The following is a 25399-nucleotide window of genomic DNA, read 5'->3' as shown; positions in this document are numbered from 1 at the left end:
GAGTTTATTTTAAATTCCGAAGATAATTACCACTCCTACCTGCCTCAGTGCGGACATAGGATCACACAAGCTTCAATCTTAAGCTTGCAGCTTAAGCTCGAGCCAGCATAAGCTTATTTTCTACGCGGTATTACCCAAATAACCATCGGATATCAAGCTCCCACCACCACCCTCGTCTGAGGAAGCAAGGGTCCGAGTTGATATTCAGAGACCCTCCCACGGCCCGCGGACCTCCCGTTGGAACCCCGCGGGCTGCTGAGGGTCTCTGCCATTCAAATCTGCTCTTGTGGATGTTATCAGACCACTTTCTCTCTCACTTTAACCCATTCTCTTCCCTTTCGCTGCCGTGGAGGGGCCTACGGACCATGCTGGGGTGAGCAGGGGTCTGTATTCGCCCCAGAAGCGCCCCGGGTGCGGGACACCTCACTAGTAGAGTGGGTTCGTGTCCTCACCCTGGGGGTCGCAGCGACCTACCGAGTCACTGTTGGGAGGCCCGTGGTCGTGTGGGACGGACCCACAGTCGAGGGTCGTAGGTGACAAAGGCAACGCTAGGGAGATCTTCATAAATCTCCCGACCTAGGAAGCTTTAAACGCCAAATAGGGTCTTTAAACGCCAATACAGGGTCTTTAAACGCCAAATAGGGGTTTAAACTCCAAATAGGGGGGCTTCAAACTCCAAGTGGGGATTTTAATCGCCAAATACGGTCTTTTAACGTCTAATAGGGGGTTTTAAACGCCAAATAGGGTCTTTAAATGCCAAATAGGGTCTTTATTCGCCAAATAGGTTTTTTAAATGCCAAATAGGGTCTTTAAATGCCAACTAGGGTTTTTAAATGCCAAATAGGGCTTTAAACACCAAATAGGGTCTTTAAATGCCAAAAAGGGGCTTTAAACGCCAAACAGGGTAGGAAGGAGCGCAGTTGATAGGTTTTTAAACACAAAATAAGACGATTGATAAAACCAGACTTTTCAACACGAAATAAGGTAATTGATAACAAAACTAGACTTTTCAACATGAAACAAGGTAATTGATAACAAACTAGGCTTTTAAACACGAAATAAGATAATTCATAAGAAGACTAGCCGTTTTAAACACAAAATAAAATAATTGATAACAAAACTAATTTATTTTTTGAACACGAAATAAGGTACAAGAGATCACAAGAGCTAGGCTTTTAGATAGAAGAAATAGGTTAGCAGTGATCACACACACCCACTGCTATAGGACTTTAGGTTTGCCATGTGTGGGACATGTGACTTGTTCACTGGGAACTGGGAACATGTTCACAAGAAAACTATAGAAAACGTCATACGTTCTTTCGAAGAGGATGTAACCATCAGACATCTCTGTCATAACATATATTACTGCTCGTTACTGGCATAATAGCAGAGCTAATTGCTTGATATGGCACTGGGTAATTCTTATTATGCTTAATTGTTCATCCAACTTGCCAGTGTCGAGAACTGTTGAAAAATGGCCTCATTTGCATATATTAACCACTCACAAAATATTTAGTATATACATGAGCAGACATTTGGGGATCTACATGCCATCACTGTAGGTAACGTAGATTAAAACAGTAATGTATATAGATATATACACATACTATTTATTTATTATATGGCAACATATACAATATTTCTTGCTGTCTTCTGTACACTGCTAGACAAACTTTGAGCCAACAACAAATAAACAATAAACATCCCGGCTGACCATATTAACAATACAAAATACAAATTTTTCTCAAGTATAAATAACATGTATATATGGCTAACATGTGTATAAGGCCACTGTTGACACGTGACTTCTGACGCATACAACCTCCCCCTATAACACTACACTCACAACCTCCCTACAACACCATGCGCACAACCTCCCTCTGACATCACACAGGCACAACATACCCCTTAACACCATACCCCACCACCCAACCACCACACATACACACACACGGCCACCTGACACCACTTGACACCACAGTTGACCTCCCCATGACACCATACACCCCCCCCACACCTGACACCACATATACACAAGATTCCCTGACAACACACATTACTAAGCCATGTTGAGCATTTCCTACACAATGTACATGGCTCAGCCTTATTGACCACCTTGTACACTGTACAGATTTAAACCATGTGATATGTACACCTCCTCTATTTACAACCTCTATAGAACGACGATACAGTTGTATTTGGCTTGAAAGGGAGGGGGGGGGGCGGCGAAATACAGCAGAGGGGGGTCCTCCTTCCTCCTTTCTCCAGAAGGAATTTTCTAAGCGTCTTAAGTGGGAACAGCATTTCCGACGATCCAAGATTATTGTTTATAATATCTTCTATATAGTCTTCTATATAGTCTTCTATATAGATAACCTTCTCTTGGCACAAGGGAATAAATGATATGTGATAACATTAGCGTAAGTGAATGTTCAAGACATTATTACAAACTCTAAACCTCATTCAACCAACACAAGAGTACATACAATGGTTAATGTATATATATATGTATATTATTATGTATATACTAGACCATATAATGCTGGCCTCCTACAGACACTTTAAGAATAAGAATAAGGTTTATGCATGATGATATATGTATATATATATATATATATATATATATCACTAATTAAAAGGATTATATTGGAAATTAATCTTGAGATCTGACTTATATGACATAGGTTCAAGGCTAGAGAAAATATATTCTCAATCCTGAACTCTCATTGGGTACTGTAGCACCAAGAACTGTTCTGATTGGTCAGTGAAAAGCACCACAAGAAAGGGTCTGATTGGTCGTTACAACACAAACAGTCTCTTAACTGTCACTGCAGGGCATCACAAACAGTTTATGAATGATAACTGAAGCACTTTATGTTTTTCTGATTGGTCACTACAGAACCACGAGTTCCTCTGATTGGTCGGTGCACCACTACTAGTTCATCTGATTCGTAATTACAGCACCAAGAGCTTCTCTCATTGGACGGTCAGGGAGCACCGCAGGTTGAGTAATTGAGCCACGGGTCAAGGTAGTTTGAGGTCAACGTGTTAACTTCAGTATTGCAGTTCACGTCACCATTTCCTTAGGCACAACAGAAAGATATGACGACCTTTGACCTTCTGGGTCAGGTCAAACTCATGGGTTGTATTAGTGTGTTCATGGGGTCATAATATGGTGCACAAGGGTCATACCGCTGTGCTCAATTAGTAAGAAAATACTACATCAAGACGCAAGGACATTGCAAGGCAAAAGGGGGGTCCAAAATTAGGGCAAAATTCCCTTTTCAGGGAAAAAAGGAGAAAAAATTACTTTTGAAATTGGAGCAAAGATGGTCTTGACTAACTTTATAATGGCACTATAGGCATTATGAGTGACAGGCAAGCCACTGTACCTAGCTATAGTGGCACTATACTTCAAACTCAAAAGGTCCCAGGATCGAAACCCCCACGTCCCCCCACCCCACACACACACACACACACCTCGTAAGTTGAGCAGACTAACTGGCTAACAGCTAGTTACAACATCAGTGGAAGTAGACCTTCACCACATTACTCACCAACCATGCTGGGAAATTTAATGATACATATTGACGATGTATGATACATATGAACTATGTATAATACATATTGATGATGTATGGTACATATTAACTATATATGATACATATTGATGATGTATGGTACATATTGACTATGTATGATACATATTGACTATGTATGATACATATTGACTATGTATGATACATATTGACTGTATGATACATATTGACTATGTATGATACATATTGACTATTGACTATGTAGGATACATATGGACTATGTATGATACATATTAAGTATGTATTGATGTATAGACAGACATAGTTCCAATAATTCTCATATTATTGTTGACTTGATATTCCCATGAATATATTCTGTATTTCATCTGTCAATGGCTCGTGAGTTAAAATATAAACTCTCTCTTTAGCTGATAAATGAAAATATAAACTCTCTTTAGCTGATAAATGAAAATATAAACTCTCTTTAGCTGATAAATGAAAATATATGTGCCTAGTGGCCCTGCAGAATTTGGTTTTCTGACTCAAAACATAAAACTTTGCACTGTGAGCGACCGATGAGTTATTTCTGAGTGACTCACAAGACTTATATGTAGCTTATGAGTGGCCCACAAAATAGAAAATGATATAGGAGAAGCAGAGTTAACTTGCCTTCTCTAGAAAATAATATAGGTAAAGCAGAGTTAACTTGCCTTCTCTAGAAAATAATATAGGAAAAGCAGAGTTAACTTGCCTTCTCTTGAAGATAATATAGGAAAAGCAAAGTTAACTTGCCTTCTCTAGAAAATAATATAGGAAAAGCAAAGTTAACCTGCCTTCTGTAGAAGATGATATAGGAAAAGCAAATTTAACTTGCCTTCTCTAGAAAATGATATAGGAAAAGCACAGTTAACTTGCCTTCTCTAGAAAATAATATAGGAAAAGCAAAGTTAACTTGCCTTCTCTAGAAAATGATATAGGAAAAGCAGAGTTAACTTGACTTCTCTAGAAAAGATATAGGAAAAGCAGAGTTAACTTGCCTTCTCTAGAAAATGATATAGGAAAAGCAGAGTTAATTTGCCTTCTCTGGAAAATGATATAGGAAAAGCAACGTTAACTTGCCTTCTCTAGAAAATGATATAGGAAAAGCACAGTTAACTTGCCTTCTCTAGAAAATAATATAGGAAAAGCAGAGTTAACTTGTCTTCTCTAGAAAATAATATAGGAAAAGCAGAGTTAACTTGCCTTCTCTAGAAAATGATATAGGAAAAGCAGAGTTAACTTAGCCTCTCTAGAAAATAATATAGGAAAAGCAGAGTTAACTTGCCTTCTCTAGAAATTCCCATAAGAAGTTAGAAATGATGAAGTGGTAAACAATAACATTTAGATTTTATGAGTGAGTGGGCTAACAGAGCCAGTGGGCTAACAGACCCAGCCTTCCTTGATAGTCCAGTGTGAGTTTGTATGAAATAAGAAGACCCACGTTGGCATAGACCATTCTACTACAACTGCTGTTGGTGTGGAAGATGGGGCAATATATGTTCGAGGAACTGGTGATTTAGAGGAAGGGTGGGTGGGGTGGGGGTGAGAAATGTCCTACCATTTCCAGAATAAGCAAAAATGCCATATGATGATGCAGTTTTGCCCAAGAGCCAAAGCTGAGAGTCAGGACTAATGTGTGTCTGGGAATGATATATGACCCTGTGTCACCGATTTCTTTATAACACTACAAAAACAAACAAGAAAACAAACTTCCCATGCATTCAAGTAGCTAGGTAGGATTCCACGGCTTGTGAGCTGTTATTCTAATAAGACTACGGATGTAAGGCCTAAATTTTTTATATTAGAATTCGAGATTAACGAGTAATTATTTTTATAATACCAGAGAATTTATTGTGAATGGTGTGTCTTCTACCAACTGACCCAGCTAATTGCATCTCCTGAACATAGAAAGGTTTTGTTCACAAGTTAAAAGTAAAGTCACTTTATGCCTGAGTGTAATATGTCAGACTTTGCCCAAGTAAACATAGCACTCTACTGATCCTGTGTTAAATATGTTTGTTTAGCAGTAAGATAACTAGGGGGGGGGGTTATGGTCTAGAACCAAGAGCTGCTGCAATCAGGTAAAACCAGTCCTTGTATTTCTACAGAGTCCAAAACTCACATTACAAATGTCTTTTTGAGTCTTTTCCAGTTTATAAAATATGTGCGAGGCTACATATGATCGGTCATGAGCTGAGCTATGTTCCAGATGTACTGGAACAAACACATGGAAGCATATGCGGAAATTTTTCTAAACTTTCTCATTTCCAGGTTTGGTCGCCCCTAATGGTATGAAAGTTGGACACACACACACACTCTCTCTCTCTCTCTCTCTCTCTCTCTCTCTCTCTCTCTGCTCCTAGGTGTCCTGTTTGGGATGTCTTGGTTCCTGTGATGGCGATTTCTGAGCCTTGGTTTGTGTGACCTGTGAACCCTGAGATTGCTGACTTGTGCATGCCCGAGTTGGTGAATTGTGAACTCCTGCGTGGATGATGTCTGGGGACTGTGGTTGGCTGAACCTAGATCCTCGTGTGGGTGACTTGTGAACCTTTGCATGGGTGATGTCTGGACTCAGAGGCCGCTGGACTTTGCATCCAGGACTGCTGACTTCCAGAGCTTGGAGCTGTCGGCCTCTGGAACCTGGACTGCTGACTTCCAGACTTGGGAGATGACGAGTTCTGGAACCTGGAGTCCCAACTTCCAGACCTGGTGGTTGGCGACCTCTGGAACCTGGAGTACCAACTTCCAGACCTGGTGGTTGGCGACCTCTGGAGCCTGGAGTGCCAACTTCCAGACCTTGGAGTTGATGGCTCCTGGAACTTGATGGCGTGGTCACATCTGGAACATGAAGCTGTTGAGAACTGGAGCTGAGATCTGGTGCCCAATGGATCTTGGTTTTGGATCTGTCTTGACTACGTAGTGGATGACCTGCTTGAGGCCCCTTAAGTGGTAGTTCTCTCGTCCTCGAATTGGGTAATTGCTGGAGCTGGTGCGACCGCCCCCTGGCAGCCGCCAGCTTCCAGCAATGGGCACAATGCTAATCATAATATTTACCCTTTTGCGAGAGCCAGATGTGGCGGTGCTGGAAGGACAGAAGAATGAAAGTGAATGATACAAAGATGAATTCATCATATAAGTATTGCATTACTGGTTTTAGTCTTTATATAGGATTTTCTGCTTCGAAATATTAACCAGAATTTGCTGAAAATCTCAACAGTCAGTGACCTCAACAATTCCAGATTCAAAGACAGTGAAAAAAGGAAATTCAAGAATTAGAAAATAATGAAGATCATCAGAACTAAACATGGAATAGAGAAGAGGAGTAAAGATAGAAAAAATAAAGAATATGATAAGATAGAACAAATAAAAAATTAATGGCATTAACTATAACATGTTAAATTATGGTAGAAATGTAAGAACTGGATATAGTTGAATCAGCAGAAAGATATTTTAAATGAATTTGATATTATTTTGTAAAAATGTAAGAACTTGATATAGTTGAATTAACAAGATATTTTGAATGAATTTGATATTATTTTTATCAAGATATCACAAATTTCCCTCTCTCTGCCAATGCAATGTAAATTCATATACATATAAAGGTAATTACACTTCAGATGACATAGTAGTAATTTTGATTACACTATCATTTGGCCAGGTAATGATTACAAGAACTGGGTTGTTGAAGGTGTGACAACTGCTTTTAAAGCTTGTTACGTGATACACTTCACTGTTGAGGATAGACAACGATGATAACTACCCTAGTAACTAGTATGGCAGTTAAGTTCTGGGTGTCAGCACATACTCTGCTGGGGCTATGGATGAGTACCTGGCCATCTGCTGGGGCTATGGATGAGTACCAGGCCATCTGCTGGGGCTATGGATGAGTAACAGGCACACAGGCACACAGCATCCACCCCCCCTCACCCATTCCCCGGTGTACCCATCACCTGAGCTGCAACGATCACACTTAAGACCTTGACCTTGTGTATATCCCTACCTGGGATGATGACCCCATTCCCTTGTAGTGACCTCTCCCTGACTCACCACTAGCTCTGCTCCCTGGTAATATTCTGGTAGCTCTCGCTCCCTGATACTTTGGTACAGGGAGAGGACGAGGACAAAGGCAAGTATCATTAGTATGACAACAGCTACCACGAACATAACAGCCCACCAATAGCGAGGCATCGCCACCAACTCGTGCTGTGGAAGGGGATAAATTAGTCTCTCATAGGTCACCAGTTGTTAGGTCAACTATATATATATAGATATATGACTTAGGTCTTTATTTACTGATGAAGACATTAGATAAAACTTATATATATGGTTGAAACAGATGATATACATAAACAGGTCTGTCATGGAGGATATAAGGGTGAACACCTTTGACCATTAATGATGTGATTAAGGCAAAATGATAAGGGTTTAGCACATAGCACTGTCTGCATGTCTTGCCTCACGAATAAGACTATATTCATTATCATTATTTTGAACTACCACTTGCAGAAGATGGGAGGGGGGGTTACTTACCCATAACACTAGGCCAAAGATGGCGATAGTGAAGAGTATGGTTAACCATTGTACGACCATGAATGGCAGTAACATCCACGGGGTTTCCTGTCGAATGAGGTCAAAATAGGTTAACAAGAGGCCACACTTAGGTAGGGTCAGGTAAGATTAACCTAGTCATTCATACATACTAAGAGGTCAAAGATTAAATTAGGGTTATGTTTATTTTATGGTGGGGGGTCATGCAGGGTCATGTATAGGAGGTCACACGATATCTTGCATGACCCCAGTTCACGTGACTCAGTCCATCTGAAACTATGAAGTATGACTTGGCTAGTTCAAGTATGACCTTCTATAAGTTCCAATATTAAGTGTGACCTACATTACTATTAGGAATGTGTGATTGATAAATGAGACAATATCATTAATACAGGCAATAAATACCTTTAAAAATGGGTTAAAGAAATAGTTAATCAATATAGAAATCTATTGGATGTTTATCAATTAGTTAATCAATATAGAGATCTATTAAATGTTAAACATTGATATATTTTCTATAATTCTAGACACAAACATTGATGTTTCTGACTTAAACCATTGGTAGATGGTAGTTTAATGCAGCCTAGTGTCGTCAGATATATATATATATATATATATAGTCCAGTTCATTTTTGCTGTACTTAAGCAATGCATGATAAATGTTGTATTGTTTATCCTGGCAGTTATTCTTGGTGAAGTGAATGGTGCACAAAGGGTCTTTGTATTGTTCTATCGTTAGCTCAGCTATGTTAGAGTACAAACTGGCACTTAACTATATTAGAATAGAAACTGACACTTGACAATGTTAGAATATGAATTGGCACTTAGCTATGTTAGAGTATAAACTGGCACTTAACTATATTAGAATAGAAACTGACACTTAGCTATGTTAGAATATGAATTGGCACTTAGCTTTGTTAAGAGTATAAACTGGCACTTAACTATATTAGAATAGAAACTGACACTTGGGTATGTTAGAATATGAATTGGCACTTAGCTTTGTTAGAGTATAAACTGGCACTTAACTATATTAGAATAGAAACTGGCACTTAGCTATGTTAGGGCAGAAACTGGCACTCATCTCAGCTGTGTTAGAATAATACAACACACCAATGATCAACTGTTCTCTCACACATGACCCTATGTCACTCAGACACCAGTATGACCTAAGATGACCCCCCCCCCCCAATGTCAGCCAGTGTGACTCTCCTGAGGTTGTAATATGACCCTTTGCCTCACCCTGATTGCCCCCAGTATGAGGAGCGCATCAACCACACTGCACACGAACATGAACAGCAATGTTGCAATGATCGTCCACTCAATGTACATCAACTCGGGGTCCTGCAGGTTCAGCTTACGTGATCCTGTGAACAGTAAACATGATCAACACCTGGGACCTGGTTGTACTCTGGGACCTGGTTGTAGTCGGACCTGGGATCTAGTTGTAGTCTGGGACCTGGGACCTGGTTGCAGTCTGGGATCTGGGACCTGGTTGTAGTCTGGGACCTGGGACCTGGTTGTAGTCTGGGACCTGGGACCTGGTTGCAGTCTGGGATCTGGGACCTGGTTGTAGTCTGGGACCTGTGATCTTGTTACTAAGTTGTGGCAAGGGGTTTAGCTAGGACCTAACTAAGGCTAGGTGGTGACCTAGGGCCTTGCTAGGGCAAGAACTAGCTAGGTAACGGGCACCTCAACCATGTTGATAACAGTTTACCCTGGATAAATTATTCATTTAATCACATTTGATAAATTTAGTCGATAAATAATATAAAAAAAAATACATCTCCTTGAAACTCACTATTTGTATTATAGATAATACTCCATTTACAAAATAAGGATATAATATTTTGATTATATTATTTTACAATATTTGATGAAATTATTTTAATTGATCAAATTATTTATTTATTCTAGATATTGTGTTGCAGCAAGAACACAAGGTTTATTTGTTTGTATAAATATTGCTAAGATCATGTTAAACTCTGGATTGGTATACCACAGTAAACTACCCACTTAACAGTTAATTAATCAATCAATTAACAACTATATATGTAGTTAGTATGTATAACCTGTGGAATAATTAAAAATATCTTCATTTAATACACAATTTGATTATTGTGTGATATATACAATGGACATTTGTCGTTATATAGAGAAGCATATATAACGATATATAGATTTGTTCCAATGATAATTATATAAAGCTATTCTTTATCTCATTGTGAAATATAATAATGTAATAATGTAATTCATCTGACCTTTTTTTCTTTTGATCTTTATGTGTATTTGTTATCATACGGGAGACTGACCTTCTTCTGTGCTGTTGGGACTATAATCCCTGATGGGGTTCTCCAGGTCATGGTAGGTATTGTAGGCTGTTTGCAGCACCTGGTCAAGTCGTTCGGCTGTTAGCATCAAGATACACACACTACCTCCACACAGACCCAACACCTGGAATGATGGTAATTTGTTCGTTAATATTGCTTCTGTCTATCTGTCCATCTCTCTGTCTATCTTGGGGGGGGGGGGGGCAAGTTACCTTTTAACATTATCCATAAAGACTGGGGTCAAGGGTCGGGGGGGGGGGGTTCGTAGTGATGATGATAGCCCATGATAGTGAAGATAAGAGTGTAGTGTAGATGAATATAGTGAACTGATAACGACCCACCATACTTGTTACGGGAACCAGTATGACCTAAGGTCGGAGGTCAAGGGTTAGTGTGTGTGATGAAGTGGTAATTAATAAATAATGATAATTATATTTTTATTTATTTATTATACTTTGTCGGTGTCTCCCGCGTTAGCGAGGTAGCGCAAGGAAACAGACGAAAGAATGGCCCAACCCACCCACATACACATGTATATACATACACGTCCACACACGCACATATACATACCTATACATCTCAACGTATACATATATATACATATACATATATACACATGTACATAATTCATACTGTCTGCCTTTATTCATTTCCGTCGCCACCTCGCCACACATGAAATAACAACCCCCTCCCCCCTCATGTGTGCGGGGTAACGCTAGGAAAAGACAACGAAGGCCCCATTCGTTCACACTCAGTCTCTAGCTGTCATGTAATAATGATAATAAACTTATAATTATCGGTAAATGATAATAATTAAAATCAGATTTTCACTGTCAGGACAGTGAACAAAATAATGATAATAATCTGGCACCTGTTTCTCGTTTTCTTTCCACTTATTATCCATTTTCTTTCCCCTCCTCCCGTTTTCTATAGTGAGTCATGGCATCACCATCAGGGGGTTCAGGTGTTGCCAAACCTGTCAGGTGTCTGGTAATAATTAAAAACCACAGCGTTGGTCATACGATCCGATCCTCCTGCCCGGTGGGATATAGGATCTGATGTGACGTCAGCGCGAGGTATAGGATCTGATCCTCTACCCACAGGATCTCACCTCAACAAGGAATAACGGATTTAATCCCTCATCCACTGTAGGATGTAGGATTTGATCCTTTATCCTTGTTTGGATATGAGATTTGATTCTTTATCCACTATAGGATATAGGATCCAAACCCATATTTAATGTAGGGTGTAGGATTAATCATATCTACTGTGAGATATAGGTTTTAATCCCTTACAGCCTGTGGGGTTATGTAATCTAATATCCTATCCGTTAAGGGATATAGGTTCAAATCCCTTTATGACTGTGGGATGATTACCGTAAATGGGGATAAAGAATCAGATTCCTTATCTCCTGGTGGCGTGAAGGATCTGATTCCCTAGCTCCGGGTGGCATACAGGATCTGATTCCCTATCAAATATGGAAGACAGGATTTGGTTGTCTATCCGCGGATGCCATACAAGATCTGATTCTTTATCTTTGGATGGGATTCAGGATCTGACTCTATTTCAAAGTGGTGCACAGGATCTGATCCCCTATTTCAAAGTGGTGTACAGGATCTGATCCCCTATTTCAAAGTGGTGCACAGGATCTGATGCCCTATTTCAAAGTGGTGCACAGGATCTGATGCCCTATTTCAAAGTGGTGTACAGGATCTGATCCCCTGTTTCAAAGTGGTGCACAGTATCTGATCCCCTATTTCAAAGTGGTATACAGGATCTGATTCCCTATTTCAAAGTGATGTACAGGATCTGATCCCCTATTTCAAAGTGGTGTACAGGATCTGATCCCCTATTTCAAAGTGGTATACAGGATTTGATCCCTTATTTCAAAGTGGTGTACAGGATTTGATCCCCTATTCCAGATTAATACAAAAGACCTGATTCCCTACTCCAGGGTGATATAAAGGATCTGATTCCTTTCTGAATATGGAATACAGAACTTGTTTCACTTCAACATGTGACATAAAGGATCGGATTCCCTTTCCCCGGATGCTATATAGGATCGGATTCCCTTTCCCCGGATGCTATATAGGATCTGATTCCCTTCTCACCTCCTCGGCTGCCATATGGAATCTGATTCCTTATCTCCAGGTGGCATGTAGAATCTAACACCCTTCCCCTCCCCCCCAAACATGGAATGCGCCACGATTCCCAGATCCCCCTCAGGTGACAGATGGGATCGGATCCTCTTCATCTCATGTCTATCTAGCGGCCCCCAACCCCCCTCCTTACCCCCTCCCACTACACCCAACCCCCACCCCCCTTGTGCACCAGCTGGGGGCCGGGGGGGAGAGGGGGGGAGGAGACCAGCTGGGGGCCGGGGGGGAGGGGGAGGAGACCAGCTGTGGGGGGGAGAGAGAGAGGGGGGGCCCCTCCAACTTAGTTCTCGTCCACACCCCCACCCCCCCTACCACAACACCCCCCCACCCCCCTTGTGCGCCAGCTGGGGGAGGGGAGGAGACACCAGCTGTGGGGGGAGGAGGAGAGACCAGCTGTGGGGGGAGAGAGAGGGGGGGCCCTCCAACTTAGTTCTCGTCCACCCCCCCTACCACTACACCCCCCACCCCCCCTTGTGCGCCAGCTGGGGGCCGGGGAGGAGACACCAGCTGTGGGGGGGAGGAGGAGGAGACCAGCTGTGGAGGGGGGGCCCTCCAACTTAGTTCTCGTCCACCCCCCACCCCCCCTACCACTACACCCCCCACCCCCCTTGTGCGCCAGCTGGGGCCGGGGAGGGGAGGAGACACCAGCTGTGGGGGGTGGGGGGAAGACCAGCTGTGGAAGGGGGGGGTCCTCCAGGTTGGTTCTGGAGATCAATTGGCAGATGGCGGATGTGTGGATTATTACAGAGGAATGCAGAGGTGATGGTTCTTGTCTCCCCCCCCACACACGACCCCCCACGACCCCCACGGACAAGGGAGGGGGGTGGGGAGAGAGGGTCGTCCCCCACACACCCCACCACGACCCCCACGGACAAGGGAGGGGGGTGGGGAGAGAGGGTCGTCCCCCCACACACGACCCCCCACGACCCCCACGGACAAGGGAGGGGGTGGGGAGAGAGGGTCGTCCCCCACACACACCCCCACGACCCCCACGGACAAGGGAGGGGGTGGGGAGAGAGGGTCGTCCCCCACACACACCCCCCACGACCCCCACGGACAAGGGAGGGGGGTGGGGAGAGAGGGTCGTCCCCCCACACACACCCCACCACGACCCCCACGGACAAGGGAGGGGGTGGGGAGAGAGGGTTGTCCCCCCACACACCCCACCACGACCCCCACGGACAAGGGAGGGGGTGGGGAGAGAGGGTCGTCCCCCCACACACCCCACCACGACCCCCACGGACAAGGGAGGGGGTGGGGAGAGAGGGTCGTCCCCACACACACACCCCCCACGACCCCCACGGACAAGAGAGGGGGTGGGGAGAGAGGGTCGTCCCCCACACACACACCCCACGACCCCCACGGACAAGAGAGGGGGTGGGGAGAGAGGGTCATCCCCCCACGACCCCCACGGACAAGAGAGGGGGTGGGGAGAGAGGGTCGTCCCCCCACACACCCCACCACGACCCCCACGGACAAGAGAGAGGGGTGGGGAGAGAGGGTCGTCCCCCCACACACCCCACCACGACCCCCACGGACAAAGGGGGAGGGGATGGGAACAGAGGGTCGTCCCCCACGACCCCCACGGACAAGAGAGGGGGTGGAGAGAGGGGGTCGTCTCCCACACCCCCCACGACCCCCATGGATAAGGGTGGGGGGGGAGAGGGGGGTCGTCCTCTGCAGCGGTTGTTATAACCACCTCAATGGTTGTTATCACCCTGGGGTTGTTACGATCTAATGATCTAATCCACGATAATTACGTCAACTAATTACCCAGAACCAGGTAATTAAACCTGTAATTAGTCAATACCCCGTCTTGATACAACGACCTAATGGGTTAACAGGTAGTTATCCTAGCGGAGAATGGCTGTTCGTCCCCCACCCAAACCTAACTACCCAACTAGGCTTAACCAGGAACAAGCTCATTACAGCTGTTGTGTATATATAACACCTGGTCATATACATTAGAGCCATGATGTATATGAGGCAGCCGATCATGAACATCCTCTCGCCATTGTGCCGAGACACACAGATAATACACATCGACCCAAACATTAACATCCGCTATCTATATAAATGGCCGACCTTGTTATCGTTCACTTCAGCAGACATCGTACACTTCTCTCTAACTATCGTACACATGGCAATATACCATGTACTCATATATATATATATATATATATATATATATATATATATATATATATATATATATATATATATATACAACCCCAAGACCACTTTCATGTTATTCTTTTTAGCTTCGAGGTTGCGCTACAATCAGTACGGGGAAACGATGCACTCTTTGGGAGCGAGTTCTTCGGTGTTAGCAAAAGTATCGTATCTTCCACCACAATTATCGTACATCCCACAATGATTATCGTACCTCACTACACAAGTATCGTACCTCCCACAATGATTATCGTACCTCACGCCACACAAGTATCGTACCTCCCACTAGGATTATCGTACCTCACCACAAAAGTATCGTACCTCCCACTAGGATTATCGTACCTCACACCACACAAGTGTCGTACCTCCCACTAGGATTATCGTACCTCACGCCACACAAGTATCGTACCTCCCACGAGGATTATCGTACCTCACCACACAAGTATCGTACCTCCCACTAGGATTATCGTACCTCCCACTATGATTATCGTACCTCACGCTACAATTATCGTACCTCCAACGATGATTATCGTACCTCACCACACAAATGTCGTACCTCCCACAACGATTATCGTACCTCACGCCACACAAGCATCGTACCTCAAGCCACAGCTATCGTAAGAACCCCTCCTCCCCCCCCACGAGCCGGAACGAGACGCGTCCGTAATGACTTATCGTCATTAGACCCTCACCCAGCTGGCTGGCGGGGGGGGGGGGGGGAGGGGAGTGTTGTTACGTCACATGGGTAGGAGGCAGGTGGCGGGGGGGAGGAGGGAAGGGGGGTGTTATATCACAATGGGGTTGGAGGAGGAGGTGGGGGTGATGGGTGGGGGGGACTGTCCCTCCACTAGTGCAGGGGGGGGAGGGGGGAGGGTTGGTGTGGTTGTGTCAGGGGGGGAGGGGGGGGTTGGTGTGGTCGTCTCAGGGGGGGGGGGAAGGGGGGAGGGTTGGTGTGGTCGTGTCAGGGGGGGGAGGGGGGAGGGTTGGTGTGGTCGTGTCAGGGGGGGGAGGGGGGAGGGTTGGTGTGGTCGTGTCAGGGGGGGGGAGGGGGAGGGTTGGTTGTGGTCGTGTCAGGGGGGGGAGGGTGGGGTTGGTGTGGTCGTGTCAGGGGGAGGGGGAGGTTGGTATGGTTGGTATGGTCGTCTCAGGGGGGGGAGGTGGGGTTGGTGTGGTCGTGTGTGTCCAATAATGTTAGAAGAAGTGGTGCGGGTTGTGTACTGTCCCACCACAAAGTGGGTTCCCTCATTTAGTAGTTGAAGTAGTTAAGTAGTTATTGTTATTATTTATTAAGTAAACAAGATTCCCGGGTCGATGTTAATAAATTATTTATCAAACTTGGGGGAATAATTTAGAGCTGTTTAAGCTTGTCATTATTATAAATATAATTGCCACTTGCTACACGTGGCGTAAATAACTTGATAATTAACGCCAAATTATCATTATTAGTGTCTGCCGAGTTTTTCGACGGGGGTTTAAATTCTGGTAAAGAAAACGGGGTGTTTGAGTGCAGGAGACCCGCAGTGGATATTTAATGAAGGTTAAATTATTTGTACACTTGCCTCAACGAACTCATAGAAAACGTAGTGAGGACACAGGAGTAAAAGACACTTTTATGTGATGTAATGTGAGATTTCTGGTTCAAATCTAGGTTATCATAAGCACACATATATATATATATATATATATATATATATATATATATATATATATATATATATATATATAATTTATTTTTTATTATTTTGCTTTGTCGCTGTCTCCCGCGCCTGCGAGGTAGCGCAAGGAAACAGACGAAACATATATTCCTGTGTGTGTATGTGTGTATGTCTGTGTGTGTGTGTGTGTGTCTGTGTATGTATGAATGTATGTATGTATGTATGTATGTATGTATGTATGTATGTGTGTGTGTGTCTATGTATGTATGTATATATGTATGTCTGTGTGTGTGTGTGTGTGTGTGTGTCTATGTATGTATGTATGTATGTATATGTGTAAGTGTGTGTGTGTGTGTGTGTGTGTATGTGTGTGTGTGTGTGTGTGTCTATGTATGTATGTATGTATGTATGTAAGTGTGTGTGTGTGTGTGTGTGTGTACATATGTCTGTTTGTGTGTGTGTGTATGTGTGTGTGTGTGACCCTGAGGCGACATCGTGCGCCTGGCACCCACGTCAGTCCGACCCGTACGATATCTCCACATTCTGGGGACGACTCTCTGGGGGGGACGGGACGACCCTGTGTGGGGGGGGTGGTTGGGTACGACCCTTGATAATTTAGTATGTGATAATCCAGTGTGGAATGTTGGTGTGGATTAAGCCATTCGTTCATGTAGCAATTATAATTATTAACACGTCCAAATATCGAATATGAAGATATTCTAATCTTCGTACTCAACAAATATTGATAGATGAAACTTTTACATTATATATTCATATATTTACCACGTACACGATATTACGAACTGTATATAGCCAAGTGTACACAGCTGTGTGTGTGTGTGTGTGTCTGGGTGGGTGTGTGTGTGTGTGTATGTGTGTGTGTGTGTGTGTGTGTGTGTCTGGGTGGATCTGTGTGTGTGTGTGGGTGTGTGTGTCTGGGTGTGTGTCTGGTTGGGTGTGTGTGTGTGTGTGTGTGTGAGTATGTATGTATGTATGTGTGTGTGTGTGTGTGTGTGTGTGTGTGTGTGTGTGTGTGTCTGGGTGGATCTGTGTGTGTGTGTGGGTGTGTGTGTCTGGGTGTGTGTCTGGTTGGGTGTGTGTGTGTGTGTGTGTGTGTGAGTATGTATGTATGTATGTGTGTATGTGTGTGTGTGTGTGTGTGTGTGTGTGTGTGTGTCTGGGTGGGTCTGTGTGTGGGTGTGTGTGTGTGTATGTGTGTGTGTGTATGAGTATGTATGTATGTATGTGTGTATGTATGTATGTGTGTGTGTGTGTGTGTGTATCTATATTTCTTTAAGTAAATACGCCTTCATAAATCTATATATATATATATATATATATATATATATATATATATATATATACAGAGGTCATATGTATAAACGTATATGTGACTTAATTAAATACTTTCTCTTAATCATGTTTGACCTCGTATATGACCACACTTGACCCTCACACAACCATCAATAATCGACCCAGGAAACAGAATATACCAGTTCGATACCCGTTTTGATTTCTCTATGTCCCCTTCAACCACCAGTAGGGTCGTATGGTCGTTTAGGTTAGGGTTAACTACCAGTTAGGTTGGTTGGAGTTCAGCTTGTCCGAGTGTAGCAGACGATTGCAAATGACATTTGCGAGCATCTTTGACCTTTGGAAGGTCATGGGTCACGTGTACAGGTTAGCCGAGCGGCGTTGCACTACTTCTGTCTCTCAGGTCAAAGGTCAAGGTGGGACGACAATGTTTTTTTAAAGTGGATCTTATATAATTGACGTATCAACTACAGTTTACTATATCCCTTGCACCTGGGTTGGATGAGGTCCATAAAGCTTATTAACACTCTTCCCTTGCACCTGGGTTGGATGAGGTCCATGAAGCTTATCAACACAGTTCCCTTGCACCTGGGTTGGATGAGGTCCATGAAGTTTATTAACACTGTTCCCTTGCACCTGGGTTGGATGAGGTCCATGAAGTTTATTAACACTGTTCCCTTGCACCTGGGTTGGATGAGGTCCATGAAACTTTATTAACACTGTTCCCTTGCACCTGGGTTGGATGAGGTCCATAGAGCTTATTAACACAGTTCCCTTGCACCTGGGTTGGATGAGGTCCATAGAGCTTATTAACACAGTTCCCTTGCACCTGGGTTGGATGAGGTCCATAAAGTTTATTAACACTGTTCCCATGCACCTGGGTTGGATGAGGTCCATGAAGTTTATTAACACAGTTCCCTTGCACCTGGGTTGGATGAGGTCCATGAAGTTTATTAACACAGTTCCCTTGCACCTGGGTTGGATGAGGTCCATGAAGTTTATTAACACAGTTCCCTTGCACCTGGGTTGGATGAGGTCCATGAAGTTAAGCTCCAGGACGTAATGTTGATGAAATTTACATAGATACACACACACACACACACACACACACACACACACACACACACACACACACACACCACCTCCCCCTCTACAAAATTCATTGATTAAATATCAAAATTTTTCAATATTGCCTAAAACAGATAATTTCCATTTGAAATGATATTCAATTGTCATTAACATGTATAAGATTAATAATATATAATATTCCCTAAAAACTCACATAAAACACAAGTGGCAACTCAGAATGATATTTAATTAAAGAAAATAATAAATGGATTTATACTAATAAAGTTCATTTAATGTAAATAAGCAATTTCGTAAAGAAATGTATATTAAACCAATCTACATTAAATCAATAAGTCACACATGTAAATAGAACACTATTACATTCCTTTATATATTCTAGGTTAGTTGAAAAAAAACTAAAAGAATGTTGAAGATAAACCTAAAAGAATGTTGAAAAAATTTAAAGAATGTTGAAAAAATTTAAAGAATGTTGAAGAAAAAACCTAAAAGAATGTTGAAGAAAAACCTGAAAGAATGTTGACGAAAATATAAAAGAATGCTGACGAATAACCTTAAAGAATGTGGAAGAAAACCTAAGAGAATATTAAAGAAAAACCTAAAAGAATTTGACGAAAAACCTAAAAGAATATTGAAAAAAACCTAAAAAAAAAGTTGAAGAAAAACCTAAAAGAATGTTGAAGAAAAAACCTAAAAGAATATTGAAAAAATCTAAAAAAAAAAAAAAGTTGAAGAAAAACCTAAAAGAATGTTGAAGAAAAAACCTAAAAGAATATTGTAAAACCTAAAAAAAAAAGTTGAAGAAAAACCTAAAAGAATGTTGAAGAAAAAACTTAAAAGAATATTGAAAAAACCTAAAAAAAAAAAGTTGAAGAAAAACCTAAAAGAATGTTGAAGAAAAAAACCTAAAAGAATATTGAAAAAACCTATAAAAAAAAGTTGAAGAAAAACCTAAAAGAATATCAACGAAAAACCTAAAAGAATATTGAAAATCCTAAAAAAAAAAAAAGTTGAAAAACCTAAAAGAATATTAACGACAAACCTAAAAGAATGTCTGCGTTCTTACCAGACTCAGTAGACCAATGAAGGCAGTTCCCGCCCAAAGGGAACTGAAAAACAAAAACATGTTTTCCGAACGCCCCCAAATCTTAAAACTCCCCCGCTGCTTTTTTAAAGTCAATCCACTTTATTACCTTATTTAAGTCCACTTTATCTCCCTTATCTAAGTAAGTAAACTTTATCTAATTGTTTACTTTAATAAATATTTTTTTTATCTTATTTTCCCCCGAAAAGTTTTAAAAATAGTTTTTTCCCCCATAAAATTCTGTCCCTCAAAAGTATAGTGACACTTCACAGTTTATCTGACATTCTAACACTTAAATATAAATCTGTAGTCCCCTTGCGAAAAATATAAGTTTTTTTCTAAAAATTTTCAATGTAATATATAAAATTTTTTAACTTTGCAATTTATTTTTTTTTTCCCAAATTTTTTTTTAAATGACATAATTGGCCGGGGCATTTTTTACATACGGGTAAACAAGAACAACCCTTTGTTTTCCCTACGTTTTCAAATTTTTTCCCCGAGGGGGAGGGGGTCGGGAACTGTTTTCCCCGTTTCTTTGACAAACAACCCTTCCCTGAAGGAAAACAGTAAACAATTTATTGAAATGTTAAAGAATTTTTTATATGAATAACAGGGAAATAAAATTTAAAAAATATTCATTTTTGCTTAGAAGGGGCCCCCAAAATACATTGGGTTTTAAATGTAAATATAAATGTCCCCAAAAGTTTTTTATATAAAAGTACCAAAAAGTTTATATATAAAAAGTACCAAAAAGTTTAAAATATAAATGTTTATAAATGTAAACCCAAAAGTTTAAAAATTTAAAAGTTTTTAAAATTAAAAGAAACCAAAAAGTTTTATGTATAAATGTTTATAAATGTACCAAATTTTTTTTATTTAAAGTTTAATATGAATTTTTAACCCCAAAAGTTTTTTATATAAAATTTTTTTATATAAAAATTAAACCAAAAAGTTTATATAAAAAATGGGACCAAAAAGTTTATATATAAATGTTTATATAGAAAATTAAAACCAAAAAATTTATATATAAAAGTTTAAAATGAATTTTACCAAAATGTTTTAAAATATAAATGTTTTATATATAAATTAAACCCAAAAGTTTTTATAAAAAATGTTTAAAAATAAATTACAAAAAGTTTTTTTTTAAAAAATGTACCAAAAAATGGATTAAAATACAAATTTTTAAAAATGTTTGATAAAATACCATTATAAAATTTCGGGTCATAAGACCGAACCCTTTTTCCATAACATAGATTTATAGACATCCATTTCACATGAAAATATTGGTTTTAAACCAAATATTTTTTATATACACACAAAATGACTAAAAAAAATACCTTTAAAAATGACCTATACACACCCAAAGAGTAAACATCCCTAATTACGTGGAAAAAACGAAAATAAAAATCTCAAAGAAAATGGTGCCCCGGAGGAAAAAGTTTTGTGTGTGTTGTGTGTGTGTGGGTGTTGTGTTGTGGTGTGTCTGTTACCCTGACAGGGTGAAATTTCCGTTGTATAAAGGGAGGGGGGGGGGGGGGGTGTGAAAACAGAAAATGGATGTAGGGAAAAGTACTACATGTTTTATTGGGAACACGATATATGGAAAAAAAAACCTTTTACGCCATAAAAAATACGTAAAAAGAGTGTTGGTTTTGGGTTAGTTTTCAAAGGCCCTTTATTATTATTAAGGGAAAAACGTATATACATAACACATACGTACAAAACACACACAAACAAAACACAACACACAACTAACTCATACTTACACAAACCCAAAACATACGTTTCCAACAGTTTCACAAAAACACCCAAACCCTAACACACAAAACACCACATACAACCCCAAACTACCAAAACAACCTTACACAACCGAAACAACCATACAAAAGAAAAGGGACAAACACAATGAAAAGGGAAAAAAAGGGGGCCCTTGGGGAAAGACAAAAGGGGGCCCCAATAAAAAACTCGTGTGGAGGTTTAATGAAATGGGGGGACAGAAAACCCCATTTTGGGGGGGGGGGGGGGGGGGGGGGGGGGGGGGGGACCCTTGGAGGGGGAGGGGGGGGGCTGCCAGGGGAAAAATGGCACCCCCCCAACCCCCCACAAACCCTTTCCAAAAAGGGGGTTTTTCTCGTTTTTTTTTTAAATTTTTTATTTTTTTGGGGGCGGGGAGACCCTGTGTGTGTGTTTTTGTGTGGGAGGGGGTGTTGAGTGTGTGGGGTTTTATAATATATATATATATATATAATATTAAAATATATATATATTTTCCCGTGACTCCCCCGGGGGAAAAAGAAACAAAGATAACTCCCCCCCAAGGGGCACTTTCTGGGAATAATTTAATCAAATCATATCAAAAAAAATATATGGGAGGGGATTTTTTTTAAGGGGGAACAGTACAACATCAGATTGGGGAAAAAACGTGCGGGGTTTAGAAGTGGGGAAGGGGTTTGTGGGCAGTGTTTGCTTTGAAGAAAAGTATGTGAGAAAAAAACTTTTGAAAAAACAAAAAGGATTTTTATGTACATTTTTGGATCGGGGGAAAAGGGAAAATGATAGAGTTGATAGAATGCTCTTGGGAAAGGGATTAAGAATTTATGGTGTGGGAGGCAAGTTGTTAGAAGCTTTAAAAAAATTTTTTAAACGAGGGGGTAAGCCCTGTGTACGTTAGGGAAAAGAGGAAAGTGATTTTGGTTTTTCATGAATGAAATTTTTCGGCGGGGTGTGTGATGCTCCATGTTTGTTTAAAAAATTTTTTTGGGTGGGGTTTTTAGGGGGGGAAATGCAAAGAGGGCCTGGAAAAGGGGGGGCAAGTATGAAAATCCCGGGTTTGGGATGAGAGGGGCTTGGAATTTAGTCAAATTGTTTTCCTGAGATACAGCCTGGGCTGATTCAGTGAGAAACCAGAAACTTTTGGGGACTTTAGTTTGGGGAAAGTTGTGTGGGAAAAAGAAAATTTTTAAGAAATAATGTGAATAAGAGCAAGGTTTTTTAAGGGACAGGGAGGGTTGAGGGGCCAAATCAATTGGGGGGTGAGGGAATGGAGAAAAAACCCGGAGGAAATGAAGTGTTTTTTTTGGAAAATCTGGGATGGGGGGAAACTGTCAGCGGGTTTGGGAAACCCGGAAAACGGAAGGGGTCAAGGGTTGGGGGGGGGGGGGGGGAAAATTTTTTTTGGGGCCTTTAAAAAAAGTTTGGAAGGGCGGAAAAAAACTTCGGGAAAACAAAAAATGGGTATTTTGAAGGGAAAAGTGGTTCCAAACCCAAATTTTTATTGGGGTTTCGAGGCGGGGCAAGGTTTGATTTTTCCCAGGGGGATGGAGTTGCTGGAAAAAGAAAATGTTTTTAGGAAATGGGGGTTTTTGGGGGTGGGTTTTATCGAGTAATAACTAAGGGGAAGAGAGATGTGTGGAAAAAAAAAGAGCGTGGTTAGAGAGCAGAAGAGGGGGTTTTTAAATGTTTTTGGGCACCCTGGGGAGAAGAGTGAGGAAAAAAAATTTACCAAAGGAAAAATAAAGTGCGGAGGTGGGGGGAACCCAGGAGAAGAAGGGGGAACCAAAATTGGGGGGTGGAAAAAATGGAAATGAAAAAGATTTGTGTATTTGGGGGCCCGAAAAATGCAGGGGGTAAAAAGGGGGGCAAGGGGAAAAAGAGTGGAAATTTGGGGCATGGGGGGTATACAAGGGGTTTACTTTCTGTCATGGAGTAATTAAGGCATGTGAAGCGTCGGGGGAAACCCTGGAAAGCCCGTTAGTATGTATATTTGCGGGTGTGGACGTGTGTATGTTTCGGGGTATGGGGGGGGTTGGGGCCCTTTCTTTTTGTCTGGTTTTCCCCGCGCCAAAAAAACCATTTGCAAACGCGGGAAAACAGCGACAAAAATAAAAAAAAAAAAAAAAAAAAAAAAAATTATTAATATATTATATAATATATATATATAATATATATATATATAATTATAAAGTTTAAAGGGCCCCTTTTAAAACCCAAAAACCCAACACCAATGGACCAAAATACCCTAAAAACCCAAACAAAAACCCCGTTCCAAAGTAGTTAGGGGGCGTTTTGAACACCCCTGGGACCACCCGGGGAAATTTGGGGGCCAAAAAGGGCAGGGGTCTTCCCTGGTTATCCCCGAGGGGGTACAAAAGCCCGAGGGGGAAATTTCAAAATCACCGTGAAAACCCCCTTGTTTTTTTTCCCCCCAAAAAAACGACCTTCGCTCCACCAGCGAACTGAAAAAGTTTTTTTATCTAAAGACGGGGGGGGGTGGCCAAGCAATGTCGACTCATGTTTTAAAGGGGAGGCCCGGGGTTTTAAAAAACTATCTACCCCACATTTTGTACTAGTGATATTTTTTCCCCTGAAGTGGAGGGTACGGTGTGTGGAGGGTATAATGTGTGGAGGGTGAAATTTTGTAGAGGGGATGGGGGTTTGGGGGGTGTAATGTGGGGGAGGGGTTTTTGGTTTTGGAAAGGGTTGGGGAGTTTGGGGGGGTAATATTGGAGGGATGGGGGGTTTTGGGGGGTGGGAATGTGGGGTGTAAAAAGGGGGTTTGGGAAAATGGAGGGGGAAATTTGGAAGGGGGTAGTTGTGGGGGGGTTATGGGGGTGTGGGGGGTGAAATGGTGGGGGTATTGTGGAAAGGGGGTTTGTGGAGGGGGTATTTTGTGGGGGGTAGGGGATTGAGGGTTTTGTGTGTGGGGGTATGGGTTGGGGGGTAATGTTTTGGATTTTAGTGTTGAGGTAATTGGGGTGTGGGGGAGGGTATATGGGGTTGGGGGGGTTTGTGTGGTGGAGGGGATTGGGGGTGGGGGTAAAAAGTGGGGGAGGGTTTAAAAGTTGGGGGGTATATGGGTGTTTGGAAAGGGGGATAAAAGGGTGTGGGGTCAATCATTCCCAATTTAAACCTTTACTTCAGTTATTGAAATCTATAAAGCCACATTAAAATATAAATTTCACTCAGTTATAACAAAGATACCATCCCAATTTCACCAAAAAAAAAAAACCCAAAAAGATATTGAAAATTTAAGGTGTCAAAATTTAAAACTCTTTCCCCCCAAGGTCCCTTTTTTAAATGTATTAACGGGCGTGTCCCTTTTGGGTCAAGTTGAATTTAAAGGGCAAAAGGTCACAGTGAAGCGGTCACAAGGGGTCACAACACCTCAAAAAAAAAAAGAAAAAAAATCATTGCGTAAAAACATGTTTTCAAAAAGTCCGGGTTTGTTTAAAAAAAAAAAAAAAACAAAATGAAATCCCTTTACAAATTTTTTATCAATTTTTTCTACCTTATTCGTTATTAACACGGCATTTGACACAGGTTATGATAAAAGTATAAAAAAAATTAAATAGTTTCATTATTATCAGAAAATAATGATTATATTTTTTCCCTAAAAAAAAAGTTTGGTAATTTCCCGCCAAGATAGGTGCCAGATGAACGATAACTGCCGTCATTGTCTCCCTCTCTCTGTGTCTTC

The 25399-nt window shown here is 41.5% G+C and overlaps 1 protein-coding gene across 1 annotated transcript in view; it reads right to left on the bottom strand.

Annotated features, from left to right (window-relative positions):
* Positions 1-1586: 1586 nt before the first annotated feature.
* Positions 1587-25399, bottom strand: part of LOC139762846 (uncharacterized) — a 52156-nt gene continuing 28343 nt past the window's right edge. The window contains exons 2-7 of the mRNA XM_071688028.1: positions 19906-20476; positions 10436-10577; positions 9366-9490; positions 8109-8195; positions 7626-7781; positions 1587-6660 (exon numbers count right to left, since the gene is read on the bottom strand). Of these exons, the coding sequence (XP_071544129.1) occupies positions 6616-6660; positions 7626-7781; positions 8109-8195; positions 9366-9490; positions 10436-10577; positions 19906-19965 (615 nt within the window). The 5' untranslated portion in view covers positions 19966-20476 and the 3' untranslated portion in view covers positions 1587-6615. The remainder of the gene's footprint in view (positions 6661-7625; positions 7782-8108; positions 8196-9365; positions 9491-10435; positions 10578-19905; positions 20477-25399) is intronic.

This window comes from Panulirus ornatus, chromosome 45, assembly GCF_036320965.1.
Source record: "Panulirus ornatus isolate Po-2019 chromosome 45, ASM3632096v1, whole genome shotgun sequence".
In the NCBI taxonomy this organism is placed as follows: Eukaryota; Metazoa; Arthropoda; class Malacostraca; order Decapoda; family Palinuridae; genus Panulirus; species Panulirus ornatus.
Note: the sequence above shows the minus strand (reverse complement) of the source record. Positions and strands in the feature narration are given on the sequence as shown.